This window comes from Aulonocara stuartgranti (assembly GCF_965226115.1).
Source record: "Aulonocara stuartgranti genome assembly, chromosome: 9".
NCBI classification, from domain to species: domain Eukaryota; kingdom Metazoa; phylum Chordata; class Actinopteri; order Cichliformes; family Cichlidae; genus Aulonocara; species Aulonocara stuartgranti.
In genome coordinates, this window is record NC_138960.1 from 6154029 (window position 1) to 6179510 (window position 25482).

The 25482-nt window shown below is 39.8% G+C and overlaps 3 protein-coding genes and 1 long non-coding RNA gene across 16 annotated transcripts in view; 2 read left to right on the top strand and 2 right to left on the bottom strand.

Annotated features, from left to right (window-relative positions):
• The window catches only part of LOC309713922 (uncharacterized protein), a 253893-nt gene extending 242656 nt beyond the window's left edge, over window positions 1–11237 (top strand). Inside the window, exons 1-3 of one of the 2 annotated variants that reach the window (XM_082545852.1) lie at window positions 8187–9002; window positions 9112–9393; window positions 9886–11237. In XM_082545852.1, the coding sequence (XP_082401978.1) occupies window positions 8786–9002; window positions 9112–9393; window positions 9886–10037 (651 nt within the window). In that variant the 5' untranslated portion in view covers window positions 8187–8785 and the 3' untranslated portion in view covers window positions 10038–11237. Of the gene's footprint in view, window positions 1–8186; window positions 9003–9111; window positions 9394–9885 lie in introns of those variants that run through there. The other variant, XR_014278745.1, reaches the window with a different exon arrangement.
• On the top strand, window positions 1366–22204 carry LOC309713917 (piggyBac transposable element-derived protein 4-like). 10 transcript variants are annotated; one of them, XM_082545841.1, is made up of 6 exons: window positions 1366–3152; window positions 3397–4863; window positions 17053–17976; window positions 20174–20289; window positions 20544–20768; window positions 21211–22204. In XM_082545841.1, the coding sequence occupies exons 1-2, from the start codon at window positions 1803–1805 to the stop codon at window positions 3853–3855; spliced, it is 1809 nt and encodes a 602-aa protein (XP_082401967.1). In that variant the 5' UTR covers window positions 1366–1802; the 3' UTR covers window positions 3856–4863; window positions 17053–17976; window positions 20174–20289; window positions 20544–20768; window positions 21211–22204. The 10 variants fall into 10 exon arrangements, 6 of the variants coding, with proteins under 6 accessions (XP_082401967.1, XP_082401970.1, XP_082401969.1 ...); XM_082545844.1 differs by lacking the exon at window positions 20544–20768 and having other exon boundaries at window positions 17053–17241; window positions 17570–17976; XM_082545843.1 differs by lacking the exon at window positions 20544–20768 and having other exon boundaries at window positions 17053–17241; window positions 17570–17641.
• Window positions 11323–13766, bottom strand: LOC309713926. Of its 2 annotated transcripts, XR_014278747.1 has the most exons (4): window positions 13013–13747; window positions 12488–12608; window positions 12009–12192; window positions 11323–11749 (listed from the first exon to the last, which is right to left on the bottom strand). It is a non-coding gene; the product is annotated as an uncharacterized lncRNA (long non-coding RNA). The 2 variants fall into 2 exon arrangements; XR_014278746.1 differs by having other exon boundaries at window positions 12009–12608; window positions 13013–13766.
• A 26-nt stretch (window positions 22205–22230) lies between the features above and the next one.
• On the bottom strand, window positions 22231–25467 carry LOC309713924 (uncharacterized protein). Of its 2 annotated transcripts, none has more exons than XM_082545855.1 (5): window positions 25278–25467; window positions 24294–24353; window positions 24049–24168; window positions 23675–23753; window positions 22231–22772 (listed from the first exon to the last, which is right to left on the bottom strand). In XM_082545855.1, exons 1-5 carry the CDS (start codon window positions 25278–25280, stop codon window positions 22681–22683), a joined length of 354 nt encoding a protein of 117 aa, XP_082401981.1. In that variant the 5' UTR covers window positions 25281–25467; the 3' UTR covers window positions 22231–22680. The 2 variants fall into 2 exon arrangements, with proteins under 2 accessions (XP_082401981.1, XP_082401980.1); XM_082545854.1 differs by having other exon boundaries at window positions 24294–24402.
• Window positions 25468–25482: the final 15 nt, after the last annotated feature.

A 25482-nucleotide genomic window follows, 5' to 3' on the forward strand; every position in this document is an offset into this window, starting at 1 on the left:
CTTGTCTATGCAGAGCCCTGAAAGTCAAGGTCAAAACCTTAAAGTGGATTCTGATTTTAACGAGGAGCCAGTGCAGCTGAATCAGCAGGGGTGTGACATGGGAGTACTTGGAGGATGTGGTCAGAAGCTCTGCAGCAACATTCTGAACAACTTGCAGATGCCCCAAAGAGGCTTTACATAAACAAGTAAACAAAGAATTACAATAATCCAGATGAGATGAAACAAATGCATGAATGACAATTTCTAATTTGGAGCGCGATACAATGGGACTCAGCTTAGCAATGTTTCTCAAGTGATAAAAACAGGAGCGAACCAGAGATTTTACATGGGCATTTAAAGTCAGAGCTGAGTCAATAGTAACACCAAGGTTCCTGATAGACGGTTTGGCAAATGTAGCAAGTGGACCCAAGTTTTCCATAACACTTGGTACAAAATTTTTAGGAGCACAAACAAGGACTTCAGTATTCTCCTCATTTAGTTGAAGAAAGTTTCCAGCTATCCAACATCTAATGGAGTCTATGCACTTATGCAAAATCTGTAGCTTGGAAACATCATGGGGCTTAAAGGAGATATATAACTGAATATCATCTGCATAGCAGTGATACGAAATGTCCTTAAAAGTGCTCAATAAGTGTTGAAGAGAAAGTAAATACAGCAAGAACAATAAAGGCCCCAAAACTGAACCTTGTGGCACACCATAGGCAAGAAAAGTAGAAGAGGAACTGTACTTAGAGGTAGCCACAGAAAAGGATCGTTCATGCAAAGAGGATTCAAACCAGTCGAAAGCAGCCCCTGATATACCCACCCAGTGTCTCAGCCTGTCTAGCAGAATATGATGGTCCACAGTATCAAAGGCGGAGGTCAGGTCCAACATCAACAGAACGGAGCATTCTCCTGCATCACATCTCATCAAAATGTCGTTGGAGACTATAAGAAGTGAAGTTTCAGTAGAGTGAGCTCTACGAAAGCCAGATTGGAATTTATCCAGAATGCTGTATTCATCTAGAACAGCTATAAGCTGCTTAGCCACAACCTTTTCGAAAATCTTAGCAATGAACGATAATTTTGAAATCGGTCTGTAGCTACTAAGAAGAGAACCATCAAGCTTAGGTTTTTTTTTAACAGTGGGTGAATAACAGCATTCTTACAATAAACAGGGACCTGACCAGAAACCAGTGAGGTATTAATAATTGTGAGCACACGGGGACCAATAGACTGAAAGACATTTTTAAACAAAGATCCAGGTAATCATCAGGTAGTCATTTTAAAAGACCAGTTGCATGATACTTGCCCAGGATGTGAATTTTAGGATTATTTTTAAAATTCAATGATCCCCTCTATGGTGTGGTGTATAGTAAAGGAGATTCACATATTTACCCCCTCCCTTTGCCCTTGTACCATTTTGGGCCCCATTGACTCCCATTATAATCACATATTTTCGATATACTGTAATCCTGACATGTGATAATTTTTTTCTCGTGAATACCTAATGGATCTAAGCCTCTGCCTTCAAAATAAAGGAAAAATATGTTTTGGATCCAATGAGCACAATATTAGGCACAGCACCACCATAGACATTTTCAGTGGTTTTGAATGCAGGACATGGTTATCTTACCTTGCAAAATGCATGACAATAAAACATCTAACCACCATAAAATGGTATTGTGTGTGTCTGTGTGTGTGCATGTGTGAGTGTGTGTGTGTGAGTGAGTGAGAGAGAGAGAGGGAGAGAGATTATCAAAGGCCAAAGGGGCTGTGTTTATGTTTTTTTTTGAACGAGAGAGCCTCCTCTCTCTTATTGGATGCATGGTATAGTATGTTTATGCAGGTGCACCTTTGAAGTCTATGAGAATACTTTGCAGCCTGGTCTGAGTGGTCATTTCTGCACAGACACCATGAAGCGCACACTGAGTTTAGAGGAGGCTGTTGCTGCAGTTTTGCACTCTTCAGAAAGCGAAAAAGATAGCACAGGCAGTGGAGATATTTCTGGCAGCGAAGAAGGGGAGGAATATTTGCCAGGCACAGAGGAGCTTTGCAGCTTGTCTGAGGAGGAGGAGGAAGAAGAGACAGGACTGGAGGCTGACCATCAGTGGAACTCTAGAAATGGAGAAATCATGTGGCAACCCACCCATGAAGAGGTCCTGCCATTTTTTCCTCCTCCCATTTTGACCCCAGGACCAACCCACTATGCTATTGCAAGGATCAGTAGCCCTGTGAGCACGTTCAGTCTTTTTTTTGCGGAGGACATTATGCAGTTAATCCTGCATTTTACAAACCTGCAGGGCAAGAGGTCGGTGAAAGACTGGAAAGACACAGATGAGGAGGAGCTGCGGGCCTACATGGGGCTTCTGATCCTGGCTGGCCTGTACAGGTCGCAACATGAAACAACAACAAGCCTGTGGGATGGGGAGACAGGGCGTGTTCTTTTTCCTGCCACCATGTCAAGGAAAAGATTTGCACAAATTAATCTGGCAATCAGATTCGATGGTCGACTTTCTCGCCCAGGTCGCTACAGGGGGGACAAGCTAACTCCCATAAAGGATTTATGGACCAAATGGAGCGACCGCCTGCCCACATTTTTTAACCCAGGGAGGGATATATGTGTAGATGAACAGCTGGTCCCTTTTAAGGGCCGCTGTTCATTCAAGCAGTATATGCCCTCCAAACCGGCTAAATATGGGCTAAAGATCTGGGCCCTCTGCGATGTGCAGACCTCCTATGCCTGGAGGCTTCAAGTGTACACAGGAAAGTCTCCATCAGCGAGCAGAGAGATCAACCAAGGCATGCGGGTGGTGCTTGAATTGACAGAGGGGCTGCAGGGCCACACAGTCACCACAGACAATTTTTTCACTTCATTTCCTCTTGCAGAGGAACTGAGGAAGAGGAGGATGGCCCTGGTGGGCACGCTGCGGTTGAACAAACCTGAGCTGCCCCCACAGCTGCTGAACATTCGACAGAGAGAAGTTCTGTCCTTTCTCTTTGCCTTTAGCCGCAACAGGGCTGTCGTATCTTACGTCCCCAAAAAAAGGAAAAATGTTGTTGTGCTGAGCACCAGGCACAGGGAGCCTCAAGTCCAGGACTTTGGAAAGAAAAAGCCCCAGATCATCCTGGACTACAACAAATGCAAAGGGGCTGTGGACCATCTGGACCAGGTAAGCACAATTATAAGTCATTCATTCATGCCAAATTGTTTACTGTTTCTCATTGTTATAACTGATAAAGTCAGATAATGTGACTATGACAGTTTTGATATGAGATGATAATTTTAGACTATGATAGTTTTGATAGTTATGGGGGGGGGGGGGTCTAGTTTGATGCCCACAGGCAGAAAGAAGCTCTTGCTTATGGTTGGATAAATCTGTACATATCATCTGATAATTTCTTTTTGTTTTGCAGGTTTGTGGCACCTACTCCTGCCGTCGGCAGACACGTAGGTGGCCCATGTGTCTGCTCTACCACATGATCGATGTTAGCCTCTACAATGCTTTCATCCTCTTCACCGCTGTGGAACCAGAGTGGAACAGAGGAAAGCGCTACAGGCGGCGTCTGTTCATTGACGAGGTTGGCAGAGCCCTTATCACCCCAACAATGATGACGAGAACACGGCTACCCAGAACACCATTTGCAGCCAGCCTGGTCTTACAGGCCCAGGGGAAAGAGAAGCAACAGGAGCAGCAGGGGCAGCAGGAGCAGCAGGAGCAGGAGGAGGAGGAGGAGGAGCAGCGTTCCATGACACGAAACCAGTGCACATCGTGCAAAAGACGCAGGAGAATTCGAATGAGCTGCTGCAAATGTGGTGAACCGGTCTGCAAAGTGCATTCCAAAATCCTTTGCGGTTCATGTTACAAGATGTAAATAACATCTTTGTTCAGTTTGTTGTTTTGTTTGTTAGGCTTAGTTCAGTTTGTTTTTACAATAAATTTTCATTGTTCCAAAAATAATAATGCATCCAAATCAATGTTGTTATGAATTATTTGCCTATTCAAGGCTGTAATAACTTCATGCCAAATACTTCCATTTGCAAGTCATTTTTTGAAAATATTGCATATTGTGGGTTTTTCACCCCCAAAAAACAGGGTTTTTTATGACAATAAAGCCATAAAAACCTAAAAAATATTTAAAAAATAATGAAAAACTTTATATCTGTGGTTAGGTCTGAAGTTGTTTAAAAGATCTGATGTGAAAAAAATCAGAAAAAAAATTCATATATGATATTGCTATATCACCTTTTGTCAGGGGACCATTTTGGGTACGAAGGGCAACAGATGGGTGTAAATTTGAAAAACTCTTATTACTCCAAAAATAATAATGCATCCAAATCAATGTTGTTATGAATTATTTGCCTATTCAAGGCTGTAATAACTTCATGCCAAATACTTCCATTTGCAAGTCATTTTTTGAAAATATTGCATATTGTGGGTTTTTCACCCCCAAAAAACAGGGTTTTTTATGACAATAAAGCCATAAAAACCTAAAAAATATTTAAAAAATAATGAAAAACTTTATATCTGTGGTTAGGTCTGAAGTTGTTTAAAAGATCTGATGTGAAAAAAATCAGAAAAAAAATTCGTATATGATATTCCTATATCACCTTTTGTCAGGGGACCATTTTGGGTACGAAGGGCAAAGGATGGGTGTAAATTTTGAGGGATGCTCAAGGATTAAAGGCACTGGAGAAATCAAAGAACATAATTCTCACAGTGCTCCCAGCAGTCTCCAGGTGAGCGAGGGAACGATGCACGAGGTGAAAGATGGCATCATCCGCTCCAATGCCAGGCTGGTAGGCAAACTGAAGTAGGTCCAGTGATGAGCTCACCAGGCGCCAAAGCTGAGCGAGGACCAGGATCTTCATCAGGTGAGCAGGTTAGTGTGAGAGGTTAATGTTAATATAATAACACTTAAATGTTCATTAAATGTCCATGAACTGCTTAAAAAAATAATAAAAACAAACGGAGGGGGAAAACCCAAGCCATATCGTAAATAAGTCACTATCCAACATTAACCTATGTAATAGTGATGGGATTTCCGGCTCTTTTTAGAGATCCGGCTCTTTCGGTTCGGCTCACTAAAAAAAGCCGGCTCTTTCGGCTCCGAACCGGCTCTTCAGGTTGTTTTGTTGCTTTAATTAATTTATTATTAACAATAATATAAAATTATGCACAAAAGGAATTACTAACGCAAAAAAAGTGGTTTTATTTATATATATTTATATATAAATATATGCGGTGGCCCCTTAGAGACAAAACATGTACCAACTCCAAAACACATTTCTAGCATGAACTGAACTTCCAAAGCAGAGCTACTAGATCACTTAAATTACACATGTGTGTATTGTTTGTGTATTTATACACCGGCACTATTCAAATAATTTAAAAAAAAGTTCATTTACCTGTTACTACCACACACCAAATCTGGTCGTTGGAACTTGCTGGCTTGTGTAGCCACAAGATAACAAAAGCTCAACACTGCGCCCAGCATCCTGGAGCACTTCTGTTGTCTTTTGTACGTGTTTTGAGTTTTAATGTGCTTCGGAGTTTTTACGTGCTTCTGAGTTTTTACGTGCTTCAGAGTTTGTACGTGCTTCGGAGTTTGTACATGTTTTTACGTGTTTTTGAGTTTGTACGTGTTTTTACGTGTTTTGGAGTTTGTACATGCTTCAGAGTTTGTACGTGATTTGAAGTTTGTATGTGCTTTGTCTCTAGGGGCCACCATAAATATACTTTTAATTATTCACTACACATAAAATGTAATAAATAAATCATATAATACATACTATTTAAATTTTCAGCTTTTTCCTTTTACAAATTTAAAGTGAAAACAACACAAAACACTGCAAATCACAACACAATTAAATATAAATTATAATATGAAAACACAAAGAAGATGCACATTCTCTGTCATATGGGCCCGCATGAATAAACTTTCTAAATCCTTTATCATCTGCAACCGAAAATAGTTGTGGATGATTACTATACATTTCTAATGTGACGTTGTAGTCCCTGGCTCTCTTTCTCTCTCTCTCCCTCTGGCTCTGTTCGTGTGCTACTAAGTGTAACTACCGCCCCTCCCCCCTCTGCCCGGCATAAAGCACAAGGCTGGCGTGCAGAGTGAAGCGGGAAAAAAAGTGCGAGAGAGAGGGTGAGAGAAAGAAAGAAAAAAAAACACGTGACGGCTCGCGATAAGGAGTCGGCTTGCGTCGTTCACTTCAAAGAACCGGCTCTAAGAGCCATTTTGTTTGCGAACGACCCATCACTACTATGTAAGTGATATTGCTGTTAACCTAGCTGAGGTCAACTTTGTCTAAGATAGAGCTGCTAAATAGCATTCATTCACTCATTCATGTCCACTGAATTGCTTTTTCCTGCATGGTGATTATCATTATAGTTGGCCTTGGTGTTTAGGCCAAAAGGAAGAGCAGAGGTTCCGTCATCACTCCACGGTATTGTAGGATTGTGTCGGAATCCTCTGTTGTTTCTGGTTAGCCAACAAGGCTAAAGAAAAACTTTTTTTTCTGACAGGCTGCAAGTCACAAAGTGCCTAAAGATACAATTTAAAACGGGTTAATTACTAAGCTGATTGTTTAGCAACTTTATAGACTCAGCACTGTTTTAGTCATTCAGTTTAGTGCCTTTTTATGCTTGAATGGCTCATGGGTCAGTGTTAAGTGGTTTAACAAACAAGCAAACAGAAAAAAAACAACATTCCTCTCAAAATAATCAGTTACAAGGACTGATGAAGGAGACCTTTTGTATTAGCAGAATTATACACATATGTAAAATAAAAGGTAAAAAGAACAAGCAAATGAGATATTGAGAAATTTTAGTGCCTAGTGGAACACTATCATTTAGGAATGCAAAAAAATCCATGGCAATCAGTCTGCTGCTATGAACGCAGAGGAGGTTACTGGGTCATTGTCAAACTTTATTTATATATCTCATGATCCAGTCCTTCTCTTCCTGCCCTCACAGGCTGAGCTCATGTTCTGTCAGATTTAATGAGGTTGTTGAAGGTTGAGTGATGGACCAGAGCAGAACAACAGAGAGGCTGCATCCAGTTCCACTGCTTAACACCAACTAAAGAACTTCTGACAAACGAGTGCTTTCCTTCATTCCAATGAAGAATGCCACTTCTGGGTAACTCGCAGTTATACAGGAGTGACTGTGAGGTATCTAGTGCCAGCGAAAGCAAAAAACCCTAAATCACAACCATAAAATTTCCACTTTTGTCTGTGCCAGTCATGAATATTTTTTACTCTGGTCAGCAACTAATCCATTTTACCCAAAGTTCAGATTTTTGTCTAGTTTGTCATCCTCAAATATAGATGCTATCTTTCTGGAGGTACTCATAGACAGTTGCCACTGTTGTATGCAGTTATATGTGTAAGTGCATGTAACTGTGTTTAAGCTGCTGGGGGAATTAGTGTTGGATAAACTGGCATGTGAAATCTACACTAATTGTAATAGATGATGTTTCCAACAAAATCGGACTATCACCTATCTAAGAAGCAAGGGAAGCATTTAAGGAGAATGTGATAGTTGCAGGTTTCTTTTCCATCATCACTGGAGAAGCTGTGTGGCCCTCTTGCCAGGATTAAGAATATCTTTATTGGCCTTGCACAAAAGAGGCTTTAGTTTTAGAAGTAAACAAGAAACAGTAATTCCCATAAAATGAAGGAATTACACAAAAATTATTTTATTGTTTTCCCAATTTATTCAGTTGGCTCTTAGTGATGGGATTTCCGGCTCTTTTTAGAGAACCGGCTCTTTTGGTTCGGCTCACTAAAAAGAGCCGGCTCTTTCAGCTCCGAACCGGCTCTTCAGGTTGTTTTGTTGTTTTAATTAATTTATTATTAACAATAATATAAAATTATGCACAAAAGGAATTACTAATGTAAAAAAAAGTGGTTTTATTTATATATGTTTATACATAAATATATGCAGTGGCCCCTAGAGACAAAACACGTACAAACTCCAAAAAGCACATACAAACTCCAAAACACATTTCTAGCATAAACTGAACTTCCAAAACAGAGCTACCTAGATCACCTAAATTACACAATTGAAAGCATGAAAGCATATGTGTATTGTTTGTGTATTTATACACAAGCATTAATATATTATTCAAATACATGTTATAAAACAAAACAAACTTGGGATCTCGCAAAACTTTTGCGAGATCTCGCAAAAGTTTTAGCCGCATTCGAGGTCGAGACCTACTACAGCCGGGAGGAACACCACTTTCCCGGCACATCGTGCCTCAACCTCCTGGTCGGCTTCGAGCCAGCGTCCGAAGAATGCAGCTAAAAGTTTTGCGAGATCTCGCAAAAGTCCGTCTTAATTTTTTTTTCTCCCATGTCCCCTGCGGGGCTCCGTACGAGAGAGAGGGTGAGAGAAAGAAAGAAAAAAAAAACGGCTCGCGATAAGGAGCCGGCTCGCGTCGTTCACGTCAAAGAACCGGCTCTAAGAGCCATTTCGTTCGCGACCGACCCATCACTATTGGCTCTGCCAGACTGGCTACAAATACAATCAAATTGAAAAAACAAACAAACAAAAAAAAAAAAAAAACAAATTGAAAAACAACGTACTACTGCCAGGTATTGGGACAGTGTTTTGTTCTTTCGAGTTGGGATGGTCAGATTAGACTCCTTAGACTTAAAACTCCTTAAATTGCTGCAATAGCTAGGTTTCATTTGACGTAGACGTGACGTCGACGTAAAGCGCGAAATTTGACTGGCGGTCGGAAGTGAAAAAGATAAGCGCAAAATCACAGACAGACAGTACGCAAAATGCCTATGTCCTGTTGTGTTTACGGATGCTCCAGTAGGTCGACCAGAGAAACTGATAAACGGTATTTTAGGGTACCAAAAATAGCCCAACGAAGAGGAGAAAAATGGAAAATTCTAACCGAAAAACGTAGGAAAAAATGGATTTTAAATTTACGTTTACAGTCGGGAGGAGCAGAGTCTGCCAATGCCCGTGTCTGCAGCGACCACTTCGTCAGAGGTAATGTTATGTTTGCAAACGAACTTATTAGCATTAGGTTGTCGTTAAATTCTCGTTTACTTAGTGCTTTTAAGTTAGTAGTCTAATATTGACTTGATTGGGACTATAGGCTGCCCAAGTGCTTTGGATGACGAAGAGTCGGAGGACTGGGCTCCGACGGTCAATCTCGGCTACGAACGAAAACCCAGATCGGAATCAGTTCTCAAACGAGAGAAAAGAATGAAGCTTAAGGCAGAACAGCATCGATGTGCAGAGGCGATTTTGGATATGCAACAGACGGCTGAGAGCCCGGATTTGAGCCTAGTGACAGTGGAGAACCCCGAACTGCAGCTTCCAGCTGAGAATCCACAACCAGAAGACTTCAGTGTGAATGAGACATTCACTTATCCAGGTAAGATATTGTGCTGAGATGTAAAACAAACAAGAATCATGTCAAAGAGAAAAAGATGCCATTATCTGTAATGATTATGGTCCAAGTTACATATTACATGTTTGTGATTTTTTAATCACAGAGTAAATCCATACCATTTTATTCAGAAAAAAAGAAAAAGTGGCACTTATTACCGTCAGGCACACACCACAGGTTTTTGTACACTGCTATGGTTCTTATATTGCCAGATTCCAGACAGTCTCCTTTCACAGATAAGTAAAGATATCCGTAATGTAAGGTTTCTGTGGTGAGAAACATATAAATATATTTTTTGTTTAGACGCAACATGTTTTTTTGTTGATTAAAAAAAATAATTACATTAAATTAACATAGTGAATTAAACACATTACACCAGATTCTAATAGCCCACTAAAAAACTCCTACAGTGAAAATGAGTAAAAATTGAGGTTGCCTCTATTATGCTGATTATGCTCCCCCACTGTTATATTGCAGGCTGTGCGGATGCTGGATGCCAGACAGAGCTGACGATGGATGACATCGAGAAGATGGAGGATGTTTTGAGACAGAACACAGCAGAGCTGGTTGATCTTTGGAGCAAGGCTCTGGACACACAGTTCAGCCAGGAGGCTTTTGAAAAAAATTAAGACAAGACAAAGTTCTACACAGGGCTCCCCAACTTCTTAGTTTTAATTCAGATTTTTGAACTGTGCGAGCCCTATATCACCTCGGGACCTATGTCTTTGTTGTCCAAATTTGAACAATTCATACTAGTTTTGGTGAGGCTGAGACTAAATCTGCCCCTGAAAGATTTAGCTTTCAGGTTCAATATTTCTCTGTCCACTGCTTATAGAGTTTGGCATAAAGTAATTGACATACTTCATAAAAGGTTAGAGTTCCTAATTGAGTGGCCAGAGCGACATGTTCTTCAAGCTACGATGCCACTGAGTTTCAGACAGGCATTTGGATGTAAAGTGGCTGTGATTGTTGATTGCTTTGAAGTCTTTATTGAGAGACCATCTAATCTTCTTGCACAAGCTCAAACTTGGTCCAACTACAAGCACCATCACACTGTAAAATTTTTGATTGGTGTTGCCCCCCAAGGCTACGTCACTTACATATCTTCTGCCTGGGGAGGGAGAGTTAGCGATAAGCAGATCACAATAGAGAGTGGCCTCCTAAAGAACTTGTTACCTGGAGATATTGTCCTTGCAGATCGTGGGTTCAATATTGGCGATAATGTGGGGTTTTACTGTGCTTCACTACAGACACCGGCATTCACTAAAGGGAGAAAACAGCTGTCAGCCTATGAAGTGGCAGAGACAAGGAAAATAGCCAATTTGCGTATCCATGTTGAGCGAGTCATAGGTTTAGTCAGGAGGAAATATCAAATTCTGCAGAGCAGGGCTATGCCAATAGAGAACATGTCCACAAAGCCAGGTGAGACACATGCATTGATCGACAAGATTGGGGTAATTTGTTGTGCCTTATCAAATCTCTCCGAGTCTGTTGTCCCACTGGAGTAAGGGGGGTGGGTGGTAATCAATCAGTTAAAAAAAATTAAATGTCTTGTCACTGTCACGGCTCACAGAAGGGGGTGGAGAGGAAGAGTAGTGTCCAGTATCTGCTGCTTGGCTCTGGTGATAAGTAGAACAGGGTAGAGTAATAGTAGTACCTAAGTCCTGACTCCTGATTAGTCTGTAAATGTTTTCAAATGAAATATTTTTCTCCAACTGTCATATTGTGCTGGCAGTTTGTACAGTATTATACTGTGAGATGGATTGCAATCTATTTTGTTTATTTGTTTAAAAGTCTAATCTTGTAAATAAACCACCAATGTATTATTATGCTGCCTCAATAGCATTTAATCATTGTGTAGTGTTACACAACACTTAAATGACACAATTAAATGTACAATAAAATTAAATGACAATTTGTGCTCTAATGCTACGTCAGAGCAAATACAATAGCCAGAACTCATAATGACTACCATCAGGTCATAACAATATTCAAAATGTCATTATGTTGTCGTCCTTTTATCACATTACACATGTATGTTTGTAACTTGCTGTCCCAGTATTTCTGGGAGTATACTGTTTCTAAAAAAACACTCAACTTTAGGAATCGCATCATCCCAAAACTCAAGGTCAGGCAAAATCCTTTCAACAAATATGTCATTGCGGTTCCACACAACAAAGTCACAGTACTCTGCATTTGCAATGTGAAGCTGTGCCTGAATTTGGTAATAGTAGTCATGAGTTGGGTCCAGTCTGACATTATCCCCGTCACTGATGAGGCAGAAGCCCTTCTCCCCAGCACGCATGCGCAGGTTGACCGCATCTTTCTGAGAGTGTGGGCACTAAAATCACAGTGATGAGAACAACAATCAAGATTTATCTGATGAAACAGTGAAGAAGCAAAGATGATGGGTGTGGTCTGTGTTATCATAATCTCTCATTGCCCAAAACAAATGTCTATTTGACACAGACAATAAAGCCTCATCTTAATTGAACAATAGATTAGAAATTAGAAAAGGTATTTCCTGCATTTTTACTCAGTTCACTGATTCTTATGGAAAGATGTCACACCTATGGCCTTGACTACAACAGAGTCAATACCTTAATCTCGCAGATGCCAGTTCCATGACAGTCACAAGTGACTATCCCATCAGGGGAGGACCCCATGTATGGCCACTTGGGGTTCAGCCAGAGACCGCTGTCCATACATGAGAAGCCTGCATGCTCCTGGCTCATAAGCTTCTCATATGCTCCTCTGGCTTGTGCTTCATGTTTGCATCCATAACTATAAACAGTACACATGCCAAACATGAAAAGGAAATTATTACTTAGTATTGGATGTGTAAAACAGTAAAGTGATGTATTATACAATATGCCATTACCCCTCACCTGCAACCTGCCCGGCTTGATTAGATCTACCAGGAGCTTGAAGCCCCCGCCGGTATAGCCTACAGGGTCATTGAGGCACTCAAGCTTCCCCACCACGACAAGGTAGCAGTATAGGGGAAGATATTTTATCCTACTATCACATGAAGTCCCAATATAACATTCTTTATCCTACATTTTGCTTTTTGGCTTACCTTTTTAACATGAGATGGCATCAGCCACTTGCACTGCTCTGATGTGCATGTCGCTCTCATTTTCACCCCAGCTTCAACTGCAAAAAGAACAGCTCCAACGTGCGAGCATGATTCTGATAGTCTGGAAATAGAGCACATAATCTTTTTAACATGAAATGCAATATTTACAGTACATTTTGATGATGCATAGCTTACTAATACTAATGTGCAATGGCACTTTATTTGAAGTAACATGTTTATTCATTAACTCTTTCTCAACAGCCTATAGAGAAATCATTATCTAAGTGATGACATGACTGAATAGTTCTACCCTCTATCTGAAAAATGCATCTGAGTGTCATGAGGGATCTAAGGCAATAACACAAATTCTTAGCTGATGAATTCTTAGCTAAAAGAAAACACTCTCTCCCCACTACTACTGAAGTACACCTGCAAAATGCTAGCAGTGCCCTATGCGTATATGTGTGTGTGTGTGTATGTGTGTGTTCTCATTGCAATAACATCCTACTTAATTAGGCTACTAACCCTGCCATACAATTGCAATGAGCTGCAATCACTTCTCCATCCTCCTTTGCAATTACCCAAGTCTTCAGAGGTGTCTCGTTAGACCGCTGAGAATGGTTTACCTTGAAACAAACAACTGTCACTCTAACGAAGTCCTAAGGATGTGGCATGTTTGTTGACGTTAAAGCCGCTACCGCTAACTGTTAGCGTGTTTAAGATAAAGCAATATAAGAACAAACACTCACCCTTGCAAACACCAAACTGTATCCATCACGGAGACGTTTTGTTCCAAGGTTGTGGACCCACCCGCTGACAAAAAAATTGTACGCCTCCAGACTCTTGAAAGCTTTCATTTGCTGCCTAGTGTAGTAAGAAGTCTGGAGGACCAAGTAGTTGGTGATATCCACAGCCTCGATAGTAGGCAAATCCTTTACTTCTGTGGTGTATTCGGACATTTTCAAAGAATACGGATCACGTCCGATATATTTTTTAACTATCTGTTTATATCTCTCCTGAGAAACGGGGTCTAAAGTTGCACAATAGCTGCTCTCCTGACTCTCCACAGTGTCCTCCATGTTTACTTCCGCCCTCCACTCAAAAATCGCGCTGCCTCCGCACGTCATCAGAACCACGTGACCGCAACCCAACTATTTGCTAATTGCAGCAAGTATAGTGGCAGTAGCCATACCTGACAGTCTGTCTCCTCCTCTAAAGACGTTCATCAGTGGTGATCTTGCTGCTTAACACTCACTTGTAAATAAACCTTTAAAGTCTTCTAATGGTTGCAGGCTGCTCTTTGGGTCAAAAAAATTAGAAAACTATGACAGCTATATGAATCAAAGCAACCCAAACCAGGGCGAGGATATGATACTGTGTGAATAGCTGAGAACAGTAGTATATATGTATTTTGTGTGTTTACTAAGAGTATCATATTACAGATGACTTTCTATACACCTGCTGTACTGCGGCACGTAAAAAGCAATGAAAAAGAAAAAAGGAAAGAGACAAAAAAAAAAACCTTTCATCTATCCATAGATGATTTTTAAAAAATAATTTACTTAATATTGTCAGGTTTTATGGTCTGGCAGGCAAAGTAGAACCCAAGTGCAGGACTGCGAACGTACGAGGTAAAAGTCAAAACAGCTTTTTTGCTGAAGACTTGCGAACTTAACAAAACATGAGTCAGGAACACACACGAACATACACACAAGATGGTGATTAGAGAAGTGGAGACAGCTGGGAGCACAGCATCGAGAAATCAGGAGTAACAAGAAAGGAGAGGCAAAACTGAACATAACACACACAAGAGAAAGGACTCTCAAAATGCAACAGAGTAACTTCCACAGGATACGCTGAAGACAAGACACAGAGATGGAACTTGGAGACAAAACTAGAATCAGAAATATAGATAACAAACTCATTACAAAAAGCAAAACTCAAGATTAAACTGCACAGAACTTGAATTTAAATACAACCCCTTGTGCAAAAGAAAGAATCTTGACTCCACAACAAAACTCAAAATGCTGGGTCAATGACCTAGGACCATAACATATACTGAGAAAGACAGCACATGTAGAACTTTTTTTTGTACCATGTAACACATCCTACCACCATTTTACTTTAAAAATATACATAAAAAAATAGTGTGAAAAACAAACCAAAAAACCTGGGTTCTTGGTTGTGATAAGTCACCAGTGTTTCCATAGCATTTTAATAGCACGTCTACTCAAAAACAACGTAAAAATTAAGAAAAGATCTCGAACTGGTCTGTCCATTTCATATAAATTAAGAAAATGTTTTTGGATATATTCTAGAATGAGACACTATAAACATGCATTTTTATTTCTAATATTTCTAAATATTAGACAGATATTTGCAGAGATTGCATTTGTGACATTGTTTTAATGCCTGATTACATTCATTACATACTATATATATTTGTGTACATTTGGTAGAGTATACTTTTGGTGATTTTGTCTTTCCTGCTTCTTCATCCAAACACTATTCCTGTCTCCCCATATCCAACAAGTCAATGTCTATTCAGTGTTCTGATTTATGGCCTGCTATTGTTGTTGCTTTGTGATATTGTTGAACAGTGCAGACTGTGATTGCCTCTTCAGACCCCTTGCCACTCTATACCCTGTTCTGTCACCACAGGGCCCCCTTGAGGACCTTACATACACTCTAATTGGTTTGGGAAGGATTTGGCAGCCTTTGAACTAAGGACAGCAGAGAATGTGAAGAGTGAGGCTGAGCTACTAAAAAGGAAAGAAAGAAAGAAAGAAAATGACCAAGAAAAGGAAGAGAGGAGTGGTAAAGTGAATGAGTGTTTTTTTTTTTTTTAATCATGCACCGATAACACTGAAACATCACAATGCTATGCATTCTACTTTTGAATAAACAACACTGACATGTGCAGTAATGCAAGTTGAATGCAAACTAGCCTTAAATTGGACAGATCAGGGTGGAGTGAAATACATTCACATGCGGACACAGAAAGGGGCGGATGAAACATGTCTGACAGACAGAAAACTGTCAATTAAAAATGATCTGTGAAAGCCAAGGCTATTTTGAAGTCAAACCTACTCCAATGTAAGTCTGATGAGTGGAGTTAGTTATGAGACACAAATTTCTTCTTTATCACTGTAACCTTTTAAAGTAATCCAGAGTGAAAGCACGTTTTTGGACAATTAGTTAATCTCTGTCATGCAACTCTCTTTTGCAGTATGCAGAAGATTTCTGAATATAAATGTCATTTTATAGACTGCCACTAACAGACATTTTGAGAGACGTGACTTGTGAAATGCCATACAGTCATGTTCACTCTGGGTTCAGCTAGCTATGAACTAGCTATGTTCATCATCTGAAATTAGCACTGAGCTCTTTCAGTCCACTTCACTTTAAGCAGATCCAGCCAGTGTGTGTATTGTCTGTGCATTTGGGTCGGTGACAGTTCAAAAAAGGAGATTGTTTTTGTTCCGTTTCAGCTCCTGATGATGACCAGGTATGCTTAATTATTATATGCTTTGTTTGTTAGCAGGGTACAGTTACTGCTTACATTATGGTAAAAGAGTCATTCCTGAACCTTTAGATGTGGTTGGTTTTTACATGTGTTTTTCTGTCAGAAACAACATGGCAAGTGAGATCAATAAAAGGTAGTTAAGGAATAATATTTTTTTGATATAAAACTCTTCTGCTGGAAAATTGCTGGGTTACAGCTGGGCATTCTCTGTATAAATCTAACAGCTTACGTGGAGCAAAAACTATGGCATGACGTATAAAACTGTATACAGTGCAATTTGCAGTAAGTTGCCAAAACTTATTAAATAAATGTGGATGTAATATAGTTTACAATAATGTTACCGACATATGAGTTAATATTTTAACCCATATCCAATTTCTTCCACCTATACAGGTTGCAGGGGCAGTTTTCTTTGCAAAAATGCTCAGACCTATTCATTACTCATTGACCTACTCAATGCTCAGACCTACCCACGCTACTCATTACTGAGTTCATGTTTGTGACTTTGATTTCTGTTTTGGGGGGTTTAAGGGGTTTTTGGGGGTGTGGTCCTAAACTTTTGATCAACTGTTAAACAGCTTCTTTGAGTTTAAGCTTTGTTTCCAATAAATTCCATACTCAAAAAATGTTTTGTCCGACTCCCATTTCCTCTTGTTGCTGAAGCTCTACTACTACTATTACTTTGAACCTTGTTAAGATCCAACCATGCAAAATATGATTTTTTGCCATTTTTCAAGTGGTCTTAAACTTTTGATCAGGACTGTATTACAAGGCCCGGGAGCCAGAGTGAGCGGGAGACGGATGAATGGTTGAGTTTTCCTTCCTGTCCTTAGATGGGGGTGAAACAGGGGCGAGCAGGGGGCAGGCAGGCGAAGTGAGGGAAATCCGTACTTTTTGGTGGAGGTGAATGAGAAGCCGGCACGTGGCTGCAAACAGTGACAATGATGAGAGTGGAGGTGATGGAAGCTGCAGGCACAACCAGAGGACACAATTGTTGAAGAATAAATCAAAAAGCGATGAAGCTGTGTTGTCACCATAGGTACCTGACAGACCGGTGAGGAAGAGATGGCCATGACTTAAATGCAGCTACGCTGATTGCTGCTGACGAGCAGCGGATGGGTGAGAGTGGACTGTGTTCCGCCCCGGATCGGATCCAGGAAAACACAGGCAGGGACAGAAAAACACTAGCCGGTAACTTAGACCTAGACACTCGAGGCAGCTGCTTCAGGTTTGTGAACCTTGAAATTATTTGCAAAGTAAAATGAGAAAAACGGTGCAAACTGAGGTGTGAACAGTTTGAGACTTACCTTAAAAGATGCTGCTATTTTTGCAAAAATATAAGGGATCTATATAATTAGAAACAGTCATTACATTATCTTACTACTACTATTGCAGGAGGATTTCATTTTTTTTAAATTGAAGTTTATTATTAGTTTTATATTAATTTAGATGCATGCAAATATAGGACTTATAAATACAGGCCTGAATACATATTTCATTTATGCACTTTACAACTCTATGGACATTTTGCTAAAATACCATGTTTGTTATTACAGGTGCCTGCTAGTCAGTTGGAGTCTGAAAGAAGAGATACACAACGGTGAATGGTTGGAGAACATTTGACTTTGGTGTGTGTGTGTGTGGTGCAAGGGGTACGGGTGGGAGTGGGGATGGGGGGTAGTGATGGATGGCAAAGCCCAGCTGAGCATATTGCTCCCTTAATAAAAGCTGCCCTGCAATCCACATGCAGCTGAGGGTGTATTTTCTCTCTGTGACTCCCTCCTCACTTCACCATCATTTTTAAGAGCGAAAACTGGTTTAAGTGTCAGAAAGAATGATGCCCCTCGTCATACTGCACCTCACCTCTGAGCAGTATCAACAGCTATATTCACACCATGTGGCTCTCTATTGGTGTGTGCTGTTTTCTTTTTTAACTCCTGTTTTTACCAAGGGTCCAGAACAGGCAAGTAAGACAGAAGACAATGTCAAACTTTCATCAAATAAGTTGTTACCCAAAAGTAACGTTAGTCTTTTCTTTAAGACGACTTGGTTGGTAATAGATTTTTATTTTTTAAATGTCATCAGTTCTAGAGAGGAATTGTGACTTTGGTTAATATTAGCCCTCATTTTGAAGTAGGGCTGCCAACTCCCTGAAAAATAAATAAGGGACACCTCGTGGCCAGGGCCGGGCAGCCCAGTTCACCCTTCCCAGTGTGGTGAATTTTGTAGCTCTTTTTTTTGTGTGTGAAATTATTTTTTAACCATTTGACTTGAATTTGATTTAAGCAGATGCATATTCTTTGTGATATGACCATATGGGAAACAAATTATCATTTAGCCATTTATTTTTAGCTCAAAATGACAACATTAACACAGTAAAACAGGTCTCTTTCTTAAACAGAAGCCTGTCATGCTTAACTTTTGAGAATATAAGTAAATCTTTCTTTAAAAGAACTCTGTCCTGCTTAACTTAAAGCTGCTCCTGTTTGTAAACCCACTTGTTCCCATGATTACGCATCATAACTCATCATCATTATTAATCTATGTATTACTTTTATGTATTAGTGATCTATTTGTTGTACTCATGTATCCTTGCAGTTGTTTATTACACAAAATAAATTATATTATCACACTTCTGGCCACATAGCGCTGATATTCACTGCACATGCCCATATTAACCTTAACCAGAGGGTTTAAAAAAACAAACCAATGTTTACATACCATATCTGCTTCTGCCGTGGCCTGGTGGACAAAAAATTGGTTAAGGGTTCCCCGAGCTTTCACGCCCCTCATGTTCTTCTTGTGCCCACCACTAGAAGCATGCCTATGGAAAAAGTGCGCCGGCGCACAGTGCACTGCGCTTTATAGGTGTTATCGTGCACTTTTCCAGCCAGGTGTTTTCCTTTTCCCATCCCTCCCTGTACTTTTGCAGCCTTTTTTTTCTCTGAGGGGAACAAACATTGCTGGTCTAATGCTGGGCTTACACTGTGCGATTTTTGGCCCATTTTGAGATGATTTTTGAGTCGTGCGACCGATTTGGTGATCGGCCCGATTTTGGCCTTCATCGTGCATCGTGTAGTATACGTGGGGTAACGAGAAGCGATTAACACCTCATGACCAGCTCCCGATCATCAATCGCTCGTGAGCCGCTCACACTGCTCACGCGCAAACACGTAAACGTCGGTGAAAAAGATGGAGCAGCACGGCTGTGCAGCGTGTGATCTGGACACAAGCGATGGAGGCACAACTTGTAGAACTTTGGAAAGCTCATCCGAGCCTTTTCGATGTGGCATCACAAAATTATCACGACCACAACAACCGTGAAAATAGTTGGATCTACACTGCTGCTCAATCACAGCTGCCTGATTAATGTTTTTCATTAGCAATTTAGCAAAGTTGATGGTGGTGGTGTGTCTGTGTGAGTGAAAGACAGAGAGAGCGAGCGACAGATTTTCTGTTATAACCTTCATTTTATGGAGGCACAGTGTGAGCGCTCAGGTCGCATCAGAGCATCGGGCGGTATAGTGTGAGACTCTGCATCGTGACCTACCAACTTCTAACCCCTGCGAGTCAATCGTGCAGTTTGAGCAGAAGCTGAATCGCGTGACTGAAAAAATCGCACAGTGTCTGCCCAGCTTTAGGCGTACTGTCGTCCGAGACTTGCACCGCAGTTTGTTTCACATTTTCTCCAATTGGTATTTTGAGATGAGACAAATTAATAAAATGCATTTCACTATGGGCTATAATAAAGTACAGTCAATGAAACTGAGTAAAATCAATGTAGACTTGAATAAAATAACTAGCATCTAAAATCAAACTGTAAGACTTCAGTTTGTGCATGAATTTGGACACTCAAATGTTATTAATTTTGACATAATTAGCTTTTCTGTGTTTTAAAACTATAAACTGCTTTTCATACTTAGCCTTCAACAGTTTGTCCACATGTGCCTAGAAGTCCCATAGGATGTTAGCCCGGTCATCCTCATTCTCTTCCAGGCCATACTCACCACAAATGTTCCAGTATACTATGCTAGCCATTTGGTTATGGCATCTCACTATGACATTGTACGCTAGGTGAAAGGAAGGTGGCTAAGGACTGATGCTGGCTGCACTGTCTTGTTTTTATGTCAGTGTCTTCTATCTATTCCTTTGGCCTGCAGATCTGATGACTGTCAGGGTATAGGTGTCGATTGCCCAGATCTTGTCCTTCCCATTCAACTGAGTCTGCAGGACTTGGTGGTTGAGGCATTTCTAGTGGTCCCCTCATGATTCCCAGGTACGTATCGTTGTCCTTGATGTCTGCAATGTTACCTTGCCTACTGAGGGGGTTCAGGCCTATGCAGAACAGTGGGGACAGAGCATCTTCTTGCTAGATCCTGTACTTGACGGTGACTTTTACTGTTGGCTTGAAGTTGGCCTGTGGTGTTGCACCAGCCCTTTGTGCTGTCTTGAGCTTGGCCTCTAGTCTCCTTCGTATGGAGTTCAACTCATCCATCCATCCATCCATTCGCTACCGCTTATCCTTTTCAGGGTCGCGGGGGGTGCTGGAGCCAATCCCAGCTGTCATAGGGCGAGAGGCGGGGTACACCCTGGACAGGTTGCCAGTCTGTCGCAGGGCTAACACACAAGGACATTCATACTCACATTCACACCTAGTGGCAATTTGGATTATCCAATTAACCTATCCCCACAAACTGCATGTCTTTGGACGGTGGGAGGAAGCCGGAGTACCCGGAGGGAACCCACGCAGACACGGTGAGAACATGCAAACTCCACACAGAAAGACCCTGGCCTGATGGTGGAATTGAACTCAGGACCTTCTTGCTGTGCGGCAACAGTGCTAACCACCGTGCTGCCCGGAGTTCAACTCAATTCAATTAAATATTATTTCTATAGCACCAAATCACAACAGCAGTTGCCTCAAGGTGATTTATTTTGTAAGCTAAATATCCTACAATAATACAAAGAAAAAAAGAAAAACCAAACAATCATATGACGCGCCCTATGAGCAAGCACTTTGGCAACAGTGGGAAGGAAAAACTCCCATTTAACAGGAAGAAATGTCCAGAGAGACAGGATGATAAGTTGTGGCTGGACACTGGGTGATTAAATATCAACAACGGTGACTGGATGTCTAGAGAGAATTGATTTTATAATTTTTGACTCCCCCCCCCCCTTTTTTTTTTTTCCCTGTCAGATTATAATTTCAAGAGGATTCGGAATTCCATGGTCTCCTACTGGATTACAACTTCCAAGGACTTGAATCCTGTCTTATTGGGTCATATCTACACAGAAGGGACAAGGCATGCCTATTCTCTCCAACCTCTCTCCTCTGAAAGATCAGAACAAAGTGAGCAATACCATAGAGTAGGTTAAATAGATAATTATAATTCAAGTGATGTGATTATTTGTTATTATCATAATTATTACTTTTTATTTATTGCTTTGTTCCTGGGAAAATTGCTTTGAGAAATTATCCCACATTCAAAACTCTAAATTGTGTACATTACCTTCTTAACCCTTTGATTTTTACCTTTACTGCTTCACAGAGTATTAGTTTACATCGGTATCGATAGCACTTCCAGGTTACTCCAACCTTTAAAAGTAACAGACCCCAGGGACTATTTTCCAGACCACTAAACCCAGTCATGTTGCAATGAGCGTGGCTGGTAAAATTTGCAAGGCTGCGCAGGTTGAATTTAATGAATGAATGAATGAATTTAATACAAGAGAAACTATGGAACAGGTGAAGCACTGTGAAGTTTCCAGATGGACTGTGCAAATAATAGAAGAACACAAAACATTAATTGTGATACTGTTAGTGTGCAATGTATGTAAATGTGAACGTGACTCTGTTTTTTTCTCCAATATGAATTGCAGAAATTCATATTGGAGAATTTAAATGACACAACTGACCTTAAATTGCCACAGTCAGATTTTTGTGTCAGCTTTGTGTACAATATATTGGCAATGAATCTGCATTTATAATTACATTAATTGCAAATTTGTGATTAATTGCAAATCTCTGTCAATCTGTTTGAGAGTGATTACAGTTACAGAGTGGAAGAGGGACAGGTTGCCACCCACTCTAAGTGATCTTTGAGATTGAAGGTGGTCACTGAGAAGTCGAGGGTGTTGTATGTAAAACCTCTGGGTATCCAGCTGGCTGCTGCAGCTGGTTGCTGAGCAGACAGCAATAAATAAAACATAAAATAAATAAATGTGATAACTCACCAACCACTGTTTATTTGTACTTGTGTGACTGATATCTCAGGTATTGTTTTACATTGACTATTATTTTATCTATAAATCCTTTATTACTAAAGCAAGACTTCATTCTGAAACATTTGGAAGCATGTCATATGCATTAAAAGCTAAATAAAAAATATTTAACCGGGGGCCAGCCTTTGTTCATGTTTGAACAGGGTCCATTAAAACTATACTTGAATAAACTGAACATCTAAATGCATGCTATACATAAATTGTATAAGAGTTACAGATAATGAAAATCCTCCTTTTCAACAGTAGCAAACAGGTAAGGGCACACTGTATAGATTCTTATACAATCTGCAAATGACTTCTTTTTGTTGTCAATAACTAAGAAGATCAAAACTGGGTGATTCTCCTTGCTTCACAGTGGTGATCTCTGTTTATTGTAAATATTCAGTCAGTAGACAGTACAATTAGCAGAGGAACGCTGGGTGCACAGGAAGTCACTGGTGACCTCTTTATAATCCCTGGATTCAGTTAGACCACTTCCTGTTGAACAAATGAGAAGAGAAAGAGGTATGAGCACACAGAACACAAAAGGCCTGTAGTACCTTGATCATTAATATGCAAATTGCAGAATCAACTTTTTGGAGACTTGCTTGAGTTCTGCTGTCCTTTCATTTTCATTTATAAATCCTTTATAAGGTATAGATCAGGGCTCCCCAATCCCAGTCCACAGGGGCCGGTGTCCCTGCAGGTTTTAGATGTGTCCTTGACCGATCACAGTTGATTTAAATGGATAAATTACCTTCTCAGCATGTCTTGAAGTTCTCCAGAGGCCTGGCAATGAGCTAATCATGTGATTCAGGTGAGTTGACCGAGGGTGAGACCTAAAATCTTCAGGGTCACTGGCCTTTGTGGACTGGGATTGGGGACCCCTGGTATAGATGGTCATCACTTTAGATGAGGTCATAGAAAATACTGAACTAACAACTTGTAAATGCAGAAATAACAATTAATTACAATATGAAATAAGACATTATAACACATCTTTTAACACACAAACAACAAGCTCATCTTAATCATTATATGTATAAATGCAATGACTAGAAGAACTTTGCTAATGATTTCCTTGGCTTTTTAAAATGATACTATGACCCATTAACAGCTCCTAAATAACTTGTTTGTAGTGGATGTAATATTTTTTATAAACTTGGTTTTCATTCAATGTTATATATGAGCTTATTAATCCATTAATATCCATTCATATCCATGTAAATGACACAGTAAGGAGTGATGCTTTCTAGATGATTAATTATTTAATAAAACCTTACTTACCTTATTGCCTCCAGTAATATGTAATTACTTTAACATGTTACCACTTGTAGGACAAACTTATCAGTGAAGCCCAGGAATTGCAAAAGGATGTCACAATTTTTATCAAACCTTACCTTCAATCAGGTTATAAAGGTTGCAGTAGTTGGTGCCATGGTCTTTAATGGCATACCAGGTTTCAGAGATAGACATGCCCTAGAAATTAAGTAGATCAATTAATTAATAAAAAAAAAGGCCATATTTGTTAAATAAAACATACAAATGCAAAAGGTAAGCAATAACAAAAATAAACAGAAGGTGAGGTGGTGAGAAAGACAGAAAAATAAAAATGAAGACAGAAAAGAAAGGATGCATCAGAAGAGAAAGGGGAGAGCATGGTACAGTGAACCAAATATACAGAAACCAAAATTATTGACAATAGACAGTTTGCTAATTTTGTTTCTTTAACCTGTCATATAATACTGTAAATTAGAGAAGAGAGATAACCTACCGAAACATGACAGCAAGTGTAGAAGTGAAAGGAGACCAATCGAAAGTTAATGTCATACACATTCTTCTTAAAGGGAGTAGTGTGCTTGGCAGATATGAAGTGAACTGAGGCAGAGTGCAACTGGAGGCAGAAATTAATTAATTTGTTAATCTATGTATTGTTTCTACAGAACAGAATTAAGGTTAAAGAGAACTCAATAATACAATTATATAATATTATGTGTGTATGGGTGTGACTTCACATACCTTGTACAGGCACTTTTCTCCTCCCATAGTGCAGCTAGCCATGGTTTCCCATTTCTTAATCTGTGAAACCAGGGATTCATAAACTACCTGACATGGTATCCCAAAGTACCTGCATGGCATAAAACAAGCATAGCTACTTTAGTGTAGTAATTGCTAGTGTTGCATCACCTTGGAATACTATAACAAATGGTCCCATCTAGTGGAGATTGGTTGTGAGTGTTACTTGAGACTATTTGGAATTTGTCTATTGTAAGAAACAAAAGATGGGCTTTTTTTTTTTTTACTGCTGACAAAAGGTAATTATCACTATTTACTTCTTTTTGATTATTAAATCTTACACCATATATTTTTATATCACAAGGAAGCTTTATATGATGAAAGATTACATGTATTTCATTTAATTAAGGCATTTTAAAAGTTTGCAAGTTTGTGTTATGACATTTTTAGCCAATTAAGAATGACAGAAAGGTGAGACCAGTGCTCTTTATGAAAAATATTGCCTCAATCCAGTTTATAGTAAACTATGGCTAAGCTCAAAAAGTTTCCAATTTACACAATAAATTACATTTCGATGGCAGCTCAGTGATTTTACAGGCCAGTTCAGTTGTTACTACCGAGAAATGTGATCTCATTATTGTTCTATAAAGCATACAGAGTTGTTTCAATTACAAAATAACCATTACATATGCTTTAATACTTTCATATAGAAGAATATAATATTTATACACATATTAATTATTGCATGTCTTAGGTTTACATATTGATATAGAAGATACTTTCCTCTATTGAGATTGCATTGACGACAAAGAAAGAAACGAAAGGCGAAGTACTGTTTACATGCAGAGGCAGACTAACATTACGATGCATAAAAGAATATTTACTAAGCATTACTTCAGATACATGTTTATCACATTATTTTAAGGCAAAGCTAGAAGAACAACAGCAACAAAAAAACAAATTGTATACAGAGAAAATACATCATACCATTCTACTTTGCACTGAGCATGGAGAGGTCCTGCATAACAAATCTCAGATGAGCCAACTGCCAGGAGAACTGCAATGACCCAATAAACTGAATGCATTTTGTCGTTGTCGTTTGGAATTCCACTGCCTGTAGTTCCAGTGACTTGGATATATAAAAGGATGAAAAAAATGCCAGCAATCACAGGATGGTCATGTGCCTTTCTGA